Source organism: Fukomys damarensis, unplaced genomic scaffold (genome assembly GCF_012274545.1).
Source record: "Fukomys damarensis isolate Sample0158 unplaced genomic scaffold, DMR_v1.0_HiC HiC_scaffold_23, whole genome shotgun sequence".
Classification (NCBI taxonomy): domain Eukaryota; kingdom Metazoa; phylum Chordata; class Mammalia; order Rodentia; family Bathyergidae; genus Fukomys; species Fukomys damarensis.
The window spans coordinates 45,341,652-45,350,950 of record NW_022900935.1 but is presented as its reverse complement, the minus strand read 5'-3'; the positions used below and the strand labels follow the sequence as shown (position 1 = coordinate 45,350,950).

At 56.1% G+C, this 9,299-nt stretch overlaps 2 protein-coding genes across 3 annotated transcripts in view; one reads left to right on the top strand and one right to left on the bottom strand.

Annotated features, from left to right (window-relative positions):
* Nucleotides 1–6: 6 nt before the first annotated feature.
* Pusl1 (pseudouridine synthase like 1) lies at nt 7–2,958 on the top strand. Its single transcript, XM_010627697.3, has 9 exons — nt 7–121; nt 306–433; nt 643–700; nt 786–973; nt 1,143–1,292; nt 1,381–1,551; nt 2,240–2,294; nt 2,365–2,542; nt 2,818–2,958. Exons 2-9 carry the CDS (start codon nt 381–383, stop codon nt 2,865–2,867), a joined length of 903 nt encoding a protein of 300 aa, XP_010625999.1. The 5' UTR covers nt 7–121; nt 306–380; the 3' UTR covers nt 2,868–2,958.
* A 113-nt stretch (nt 2,959–3,071) lies between these two features.
* Nucleotides 3,072–9,299, bottom strand: part of Ints11 (integrator complex subunit 11) — a 13,179-nt gene continuing 6,951 nt past the window's right edge. The window contains exons 5-17 of one of the 2 annotated variants that reach the window (XM_010627695.3): nt 6,599–6,697; nt 6,494–6,528; nt 6,065–6,203; nt 5,771–5,835; nt 5,136–5,325; nt 4,981–5,064; nt 4,521–4,610; nt 4,275–4,437; nt 4,071–4,178; nt 3,923–3,984; nt 3,713–3,855; nt 3,466–3,595; nt 3,074–3,377 (exon numbers count right to left, since the gene is read on the bottom strand). In XM_010627695.3, the coding sequence (XP_010625997.1) occupies nt 3,312–3,377; nt 3,466–3,595; nt 3,713–3,855; nt 3,923–3,984; nt 4,071–4,178; nt 4,275–4,437; nt 4,521–4,610; nt 4,981–5,064; nt 5,136–5,325; nt 5,771–5,835; nt 6,065–6,203; nt 6,494–6,528; nt 6,599–6,697 (1,374 nt within the window). In that variant the 3' untranslated portion in view covers nt 3,074–3,311. Of the gene's footprint in view, nt 3,378–3,465; nt 3,596–3,712; nt 3,856–3,922; nt 3,985–4,070; nt 4,179–4,274; nt 4,438–4,520; nt 4,611–4,980; nt 5,065–5,135; nt 5,326–5,770; nt 5,836–6,064; nt 6,204–6,493; nt 6,529–6,598; nt 6,698–9,299 lie in introns of both variants that reach the window. The other variant, XM_010627696.3, reaches the window with a different exon arrangement.

The window sequence follows — 9,299 nt, the reverse complement described above, 5'->3', positions numbered from 1 at the left end:
AGCCATCCCAAGAGTTGCGCAACTCTGGGCGTTTGCAAAAGCCACATATGGAAGGATTTGGGCAGGACGCTGCGGAAGGCCACACCCCGGGAGGACGGCGCAGGCGACGGGGCTTGGGGAGGTGAGAGAGGGAACGAGTGGAAGAAGGAGGCAGGGCATGCGTGAGTGTGGTGCGGGTCCCGCCTGGTGGTTAGCTCCAGTCCCCGGGCCCCGCGTCGGAGTCGGGGACCCTTTCGCTGACCAGCAGGCGACATACTTTGAACCCGCTCCCTAAGACTGGCCCCTCCTCTCCGCTCCGCCCCCAGCGGCCGGTGCGCGCAGGCGCAGGGGGCGTGGCCTGGCCGAGCGGGGCCACGTGTGATCGCCGCCAGCCTCTTGCTATGGGTCGGGCGCGCTACCTCGTGTACTTCCAGTATGTGGGCACAGACTTCAAGTATGTTTCCCAGCCACGCCCCTTCCCACCCGTCCCGCCTCTTGGGGTCGCGGGAGGGACGCGACCCAGCCGGGGAGCCAGTGTGGCGGGCGGGATGTCCGGGCGGGGTGCCTCTCGGTCGGGGACAGGAAACGCTTTGTCTGGCCTGGGGGTGGAGGCGAGGGCCTCTGTGGACGCTGCCCAGTGACTCCACCCGCCTCTGCCTGCAGCGGGGTCGCAGCCGTCAAGGGCGCCCAGCGGGCCGTCGGGGTGCAGAACTACCTGGAGGTGAGGAATCCTGCGGGAAGGAACGCTCGCGCAGGGGGGGTGGGGCGCTTCCTCCCATCTCCACCCTTCCACCTGACTCTTGCAGGAGGCCGCAGAGCGGCTGAACTCGGTGGAGCCGGTCAGGTTCATCCTCTCCAGTCGCACGGATGCAGGGGTTCATGCGCTGAGCAACGCGGCACACCTCGACGTTCAGCGTCGCCTGGACAAGCCGCCCTTCTCCCCCGAGACCTTGGCCAGAGTTCTCAACACCCACCTGAGGCACCCAGCCATCAGGTGAGCTGGGCGACCTGAGCACAGCCCGGGGCTCTTTTCTCTCTTGGCCCTGTCCACAGCAGCGGTAGACTGGAGAGCCAGAAAGTTTGTCTCTGTGGAACTTGGAGATGAGAGCTCCAGGTACCAAAATGACACCTCATTCCCCCCTGAACCCGACCTGTGGCCACAGGGTCCTGCAAGCCTTCCGAGTGCCCAGCGATTTCCACGCTCGCTATGCAGCCACCTCCAGGATATACCTGTACCGCCTGGTGACAGGCTGCAACGGGCCTCACCAGCTGCCAGTGTTTGAACGGAACCTGTGCTGGGCTCTACGGGCAGGGTGAGTGTGGGAGTGAGAGACAGGAAGGGACAGGCACATAGGCCTGCCTAGCTGGACCTTCTCCTGATAGCCTCCTGGCTCTCTCCAGCAACCTGGATGTGGCTGCCATGCAGGAGGCTGCCCAGCACCTCCTTGGGACACACGACTTCAGCGCCTTCCAGTCAGCTGGCAGCCCAACCCCAAGCTCCATTCGCACACTGCACCACATCTCAGTGTCCCCTGGCGTAGCCAGCCCCTTTGTCCTCTTCCAGGAGAGCAGGTAAGGAAGGATGGCCTTGTCCTGTGGTCCTGCCCCAGGGCATCCATGTTGGTCTAGTGGCCACAAAGGCAGGTGTGGACTGGGTGTGCTGGGCATCCATGGAGCCTGGCCAGCTGGAGGGTGTGAGCTAGACACCCGAGCTTGTAGTTGTGCCCTTCTCCCAGGCTGGGTCCCTGCCAGGCTAGGGAATAGAGGACAGAATGCTGCCTTTCTCCAAGGACCCCTGCCCTGCCCAGAGCTCTGCCTGGTGGATGGGTTTGGCAGCTAGTGAAAAGGTTTCATTGCCACTAGTGGTTCCGGCCCAGCCTGGCTGAAGATGAGTTCCACTGCCCCAGCATTGCCCAGTGGGCTTCCTGCCAAGTGGCAGCTGCTGACCCAGAGCCTCCCCAGTTGGGGCCAACCCCAAGGGAAGAGAGACTGCTGAGTGGTCAGGCTGACTGCACCCCCTCCCTCAGCACCCAGCTTTCTGGCATCTTCACATGGCAAGCCTAGAGCTTCCTGCTATTTACCTCAAGGGCTGTAGTCATTGTCTGCTTTGGATCCCCTCCCAATGGCCACTCTTGGGTTCAGGTGTCTGGTCATGAGGGCCTGTGAATGAGGCTTAGCCTTCTTTGTCTGGAGGCCGCATGGCAGTTAGGATGGCTGGGGCTGGCCAATGCCTAGATGTCACAAGTGTCTGTGTCCCTAGGAGGCTACAATTCTGGACCCTGGAGTTTGAGAGCCAGTCTTTCCTGTACCGACAGGTGGGCTGTCCTGGACCTTCTTGGGGGTGGTCATAAGCAGGCCCCTATGGCAGCCTTGCCATGGTTACAGGTTCGGAGGATGACAGCTGTGCTGGTTGCTGTGGGGCTCGGGGCTTTGAAGCCAGCCCAGGTGAAGGAGATTCTGGAAAGCAGAGACCCTCTGGGCAAGCACCAGGCTCGTATTGCCCCAGCTCGGGGCTTGTTCCTGAAGTCAGTGATCTATGGAGGCCTTGGGCATGGGCACTCTGGTAAGAGGTGACTGGTAAGGAGTTCACGCTGTGCACCCCACCTATTCCTCTCCCCAAGGCTGGATTCTCGCTGCGGGTGGGAGTTCTTGGTGGCAGTCAAAGCCCTCCCGTTGTCCTGGCAGATGAGAATCCAGGCACCCAGTGGGATGGGCAAGGAATGTCCTGGAGTGAGCTGCCTCTGTTCCCATGTTCCCCAGAACAAGATCACAGAGGTCAGGGTGGGCTCTGGGTTGACCACTGATGTACATCCAGGCTGATGTAGAGTTGGTCCACAGGTCCTGCCTCCTACACCATACAGCGTCCACAGTGTGGAAACTGCCAGTGACTGGACGTGCCAGCCCAGCTGCTAGACCTCACTATATTCACTGCACTTGGCCACCTGGAGCTGCATCTGACCTGCCTGACCCCCTGCTTCCCTTTGGTCCCACCACCTGGGACACCCTTCTCTGCCCAAGGGGGCTGGCTCAGTAGAGTACACGAGACAAGTGTGACACCTTGGTGGCCTCTGGTCCTGCTGCTCTGGGAGCAACTCCCCTTTTCCTACAGGGACTGGGAGTAAGAATAAAGACAAAGTGGCCCCAGAGGCCTGTTTATTACTTTGCCACAAAGGTGTCCTCAGGCTAGCTTGTCACTGGGTTGTCCTCATCTCTGAACAAAGTCTGGCCCAGCTACAGAGTTGGTTCACACAGACACCACAGTCCTGAGGTCAGGGCCCAGGTTGTGCTAGACATGGTTGCAAGGCAGAGGCACAGACATGGGTGGTGGCATGTCAACTAGGGGTCTGGGGGAGACCCTTCTTGAGCAGTGCGGTAAGGAAGCTCCCCAGCTCCTCATCCTGCAGGGAAGGAGAGAGCACAGTTGTCTCACCCAGCATGTGAGGCCCCATCCTGACAGTGCACACCAGTGATCCCCAGGACCCATACCTGGTAGGTCCAGGAGACCAGCAGCACCTTGGCACCTGGGTCCTCAGAGTGGGCAGCAGCCTGGATAAGGATGGACTCCACAGTCACTGAGCCATCAGGGAGGTGCTGCACACAGTGATCCTTCAGGGTGCTGTGAGAGAGGCCTGCTGTGAGACCCTGCCTTGCCCTGGGGGTCCTGGAGGATGCTGGGTGGACTCCTAGGGAGACCATGCCTCACCCCAGGGTGGGGACAGGGCAGGGTACACACCTCTTGAGGTGGCTGTAGACACGCAAGGCCATTTCCTGCTCCTTGCGTGTGTCCTGCAGATGCACGCGGCAGGTGAAGCGCAGTTGGTGCTCGGCAAGGCCCAGCTCCTTCAGGGCTTGTTCAGAGGACACCAGCCGGAAGTTCTGCAGCAGAGGGCAAGTCAGGGAGAGTGGGGGTGCCACCCACCACCCCCACAGTTCACACACTCACACTGTCCTTCATGATCAGGGTGCCGTGCAAGAGCCGTGGCTTTTTGGCCTCAGGGAGCAGCCCTGTGGGGGAGGGCAGTAAGCAGCCTTGACACAGCCCCTACTCAGCAGCCACCCATCTGCCCAGCACCCCCACCTGCCCTTTGTACCCTGTGCCATCTCCCGTTTCAGCAGCCCTAGGGAGATGCCCACAGGGATGCTGGGATTTGTGGGCAGTGTCACTGTCTCTCCGTTGGCTGGCATGTAGCAGCTGACCCCTAGGGACACAGAGAGCCTCAGTCCAGGCTGGCCAGCCTTGCATACAGCCCAAGCAGACCCTGCCATGCTCCCTTCTTGGCCCCCCAGACACCTACGGAATTCCTGCTCGATCTTCTGCCGCAGGAACTCCATCTTCTTGGCCTCACCATGCACCAGCAGCACACTCTCTGGCTCTGCCTGCCCTACCAGCTGCATGATACCCTTGGCGTCGGCATGGGCACTGAATGACATATACTCCACCTGCATCTTAACCTCCAGCTATGGGGTAGGGATGAAGGGGCACAGTTACCATCAGCAGGGGCTGGCCACCCATACAACCTGGGACGAAGGTGTGGACTCACCACCTGTCGTCCCTCCATTTCCAGCTTACGCTGCCCACTGAGGATCTTGTGGCCCACAGTGCCCTGCACACAGTAGCCAGGCATGATGACCTATGGAATAGGGTCAGGCTCAGCCTTGACACATCAGAGGCTTCCTGGGATGCCATATCACCCCAGCAACTGCTTCCCTCCTGAGCCCTGCTGTAGACCCTGGGGCCAGGCTGAGAGCCCACCATGGTGTATCTGCTTAGGAGACAGAAGGCCTTCCTGCCAGAGAGGTGGGCTGAGTCAGTCTGCTGTCCAGATTAGACACCAGCACCCCGACTAGCAGCAACATCCCCCAGGCCAATATGGGGCCAAGCCTGTGAGCAGTGGAGGGACAGGGTACATTAAGGACCATCCCTCTGCCCTGTACCTGTGGGAAGCTCTCATGCCCACCTCACAGGCCCCCTGGGAGTGGCCCCAAGCCCAGAGCCCTCACCATGTTCTTCTCGTTTCCTGCCCACTTCCGGAAGATCTGCAGGGATTGGCCAGCATGCAGCATCCCTGGTGTGGCAAATACAACCTGCAGAACAGACAGTGGTCAGGGCACAAAACTCGTGCCACATGTGCAGAAGCCACCCTGCCCTGCCTTACCATGGGACCTGGGTTGTCAGCAAATGCCCGGTCAAAGGCCTTGATGTGCTTGAACTCAAACATGTTCCTCTGGACAAAGGTCTTCCGGATCTTCTGGTTGGTCCAGGTGATGAAGAGCTTGTAGTAGTGGTTGGCCTTCTCTGTCAGCCCCGTGGAGAAGTAGATGGGCACCTTTAGGTTCATGCGCTCCCTGAGGGCCCATCAGCCAGGTCAGTGTAGGGTCACAGTGGGGGGAGCTGCCAAGTTGACTTGGGTTGCATAACCCCAATGCACAGCAGTGGGTGGTCTAGGCTGAGTCCCACGAGGGTTGAGCCCCTGATGTCTCAACCATGCCACCAGCACCCTCTGCCTGTGCCCTACAAAACACAGCAAACAGCATCCTGGGGCTCTTCTGGGGAGGCTTGGGGTTGGAACAGTGACCCTGACAATAGCTGACAGTGCTGGCATGACACTGCCTCCGGGCCCATAGGCAGCCTCTTCATGACAGTGAGACTGAGATGCCAGGACTGGCCAGTGCTGCCTCAACTCTTCTGTAGCCCATACCCTGCTCAGCCGTGTGAGTAGCCAGTTTCCATTTATCCTGCACTGCCCACAAGGGGCAGGGCTCTCTAAACAGCCACCCCAGTTGTGCCTACCAGAAGGTCTCCAGCAGGATGCAGAGCTCCTGTGCACGGCCCAGCGCAAACACAGGGATCAGCACCTGAGGGGGACAAGGTAGGCTTAGGAGAGCCCAGCGGGCAGCATTCTGTGCCCACACCACTGCCAAGTAGCATGAGAATCACAACTGATGGTGAAACCAATGGCTGGAGGCAGCCAGTATCCACTGAAGGGCATCCTGAGATGGAAGTCTTGCCTAGGCCCCAGCCCTCACTGCCTACAGTTCTGCTTCAAACCCCATGTGGGGGACACTGGCCATCCAGAGCCACTACCTTCCCGCCACGCTCCACAGTCTCGTGGACTTTCTTCAAGAAGTCTCGTTCCCGGCAGCGCTTGGAGTCACGGATGGTTGTGGCATAGGTGGACTCCGTGATAAGCAGGTTGGGGCGGCACTTATCAATCCAAGCAGCTCTGCAAGAATCAGGTGCAGAACCATGGTGGCCTGTTCCCACATTCACAGCTGCCAGGCTGGAAGCCAGAGAGCAGGCCCAACCCCAGCCATCTTCCTGGCCCCTTCTGCATGAATTCAGCCTGAACCTGTAGCTTCCTGCCTCTGGGCTCCACAGGAAGGGACTGCACACAACACATGGGACCCACGGGAGCCACCAACATGCTGACCACCCCAGTGTGCAGCACTACCACCCCATCACAGGTCTCCGAGTTCTAGGGAGCCTTGGGGTGAGACATACAGGCCTACTTACCCCAAATGCCGGTCTGGAGTCATGTTATAATCACCCTGGCAAAGAAGGTGGCAATAAGGAAGACATACTCCCATGCCTGGCAGCCCCACCCAGCCTGCCACTGACCGTGTAGACCACAGATTCTGAGCCCACTTTAATCTGGAACATGGCAGCTCCCAGCACATGGCCTGCATAGTAGGCCTTGATTTCCAGCTCATCATCCACCTGCAGAGGAGAGGGTGGGCATGGCAAGAAGCAGACAACCATATGAGCATTTCATCAGTTCCTGTTTTTCTCCCATGACACCCAAGTCTTAACCAAAAGTAACCAAAGATGGACCAACATGGAAAAAGCACAAGAGATGACAAAGTGTCAAAAGCTCTGCAAATAGAGTCTCCAGGTCTGGATATCCAAACCTGGTAAATGCAGGATTAGGAATGTGGGTAAAACCCAAAAAACTACAAAAAAGTGAAAATTCTAAAACTCAGTATGGGCTATGGCTATAGCTCAGTGGTACAGCACTTGCCTACCAGACACATGAAGCCCTAGGTTCAATTCCCACTACTGGAAAAAAACAAAAAACAAACAAACAAAAAAAACCCCATATATATATATATATATATATATGTATGTATATACACACACATATATATATGTGTGTACACACACACACACACATATATCCTCATCAGGTTTGATCTGGGACAGACAACAAACAAATACTTTTTTAAAAAGGAGCTAGGCATGGGGGTATATGCCTATAATCTCAGCAATCAGACTGAGGCAGGAGGAGATTCAAGTTTGAGGCCAGGCTGAGTTACACAGTAGACCCTGTCTCAATAAAACAAAAACTAATTAATTAAAACTAGGAACTACAATTACCCAACATGTGATTTTTTTTGTTTGTTTGTTTGTTTTTGGTACTGGGGATCTAACAGCATTTGCCAGGCAGGTGTTATGCCACTGAGCTACATCCTGGCCCCTCCCAACATGTGAATTTATAACACATTGGGCATAACCAAAACAAAGAACACTATTGAGACCCTGAAATGGGAAGGCCAGAAAGGAAGCCAGACAGAATGAGAGAGGTCTGGGGTAAATGGGTCCACCCTCTTGCCAAGAGCCCAAGGCAAAGGGAGCATAGCTGGAAGGCTTCAAGCCTAGGAGTGAACATAGGTGGAACTGGTGCAGATGCCACCACTCTGCTCCACAGTCCTATAAGAGCAGACACTGGCAGTGTGCGGGGCAGAATAAGCTCTAGCCTGGACTCCACACCTTTTGAAAAATGGCCCTGGAGGAGCTTCAAGGAGGACTAGAAGACCATGGGCAGGAGAGGATGGACAAGGCCTAGGAGGACTGCAGACCTCTCTTTTATTTGGAAAAGATCCATCAGAATATGGGCCTCTTTAGCCAACTCTCGGGGAAAGAAGTCCCAAGCTAGGTGTGGTGGCACACATCTATAATCCTGCATACCTATAATCCTCAGGAGGTAGAGGCAGAAGGATTGCAAGTTCAAGGCCAGCATGGGCAACTTACCAAGATCATATCTCAAAAAAAGGAGTCTGGAAATGTAGCTCATCGCAAAGGCCCTGTGTTCAATCCCAGCACCAATCAATCAATCCCAGAAGAATGAAAGAAAAGAATCTACTTTCTGGTATCTCAGCTGGCCAGCTCTTCTTTCAGCTCAAAACTGCCAGGCCTGACAGCACACTGCTGGCCTGGCCCACATATGGTGGGTGGTGGCACGGCCATCTGCATCACCAGTCGGTGGGCCCCACCGCAGGGATGAAGAAACTGAGGCTTAATGCTATCCCAGGTCTACAGAACCCAGTGTGACCTATGTCTGCCAGACCAGAAAAAATAGGACACGAATTTTGGCCACAATCACTTAGACTGTGAAAATGGATCCTCAAAGCAAACAGTTCCTACAGATGGCAACTTGTACAAGAAGATTAAAATGACAGAGCAAATGAGAGACAGACCTTTGATCTTTTTTGGGTACTGGCCTGAACACAGGCGAGACGTGAAGGAATGCGATCCTGGAATGCCTATAGCTGTTCCCAGACTGACACAGTCCCTCCCTGGGGCACAGGTCCTGAGACAGTCTCTACAGAAACACTCAGAAACAAGGCTAGCCCTGTTACCTAACTTCTGAGGTGACCACCAATCACAGGAAAGGCCTTGTAGCATCTCTTTCATGGCAGGAGTTCACAAGGCAGATTCCAGATGAAACACAGTCAGCAAAACAAGAGACATGCTCTGCTCAGACACCTGTGCCTCCTCAACAGTGCAACTCACAGCTTCTCCCCTCTGCCTGTGGTGGTTTCCAGGGCACACCAAGCCAGTGGGAAAAACCCCAGACGTCTCTGGGCCTTTGTCATGGGCCAGCAGCCTTGCCTCCCCAGTCCCCACAGACCCTGCTCTCTGAAGTCATGGTGCCCATAGGCAGCCGGCACCAGCCAGGAGGAGACCGTACGACAGCTGGGCCACCAGCTAACACTGACCTCACCTGACCCAGACCCTCCTGGACACACACTGCAGATTTGCAGGTGAAGGCAGAACCATGGTTTTGGGGCAGATCACACTTATCTCTTGAGCCCTCATAAATGAGGACACACCTATAGTGCTCCTTGCAGTCAAACAAGGAAAGATCTGGAGGAAAAGTGAAAATGCTATTTTGCAGCTAAAAGAAAAAAAAAAACAAAACAAAAAAACATGGCAGGTGTGATGATGCATATCTGTAATCCCAGTACTCAGGAGGCTCAGGCACGAGAATCACCATGAGTTCAAGGCCAGCATGGACTACATAGCAAGACCCTGCCTCAAA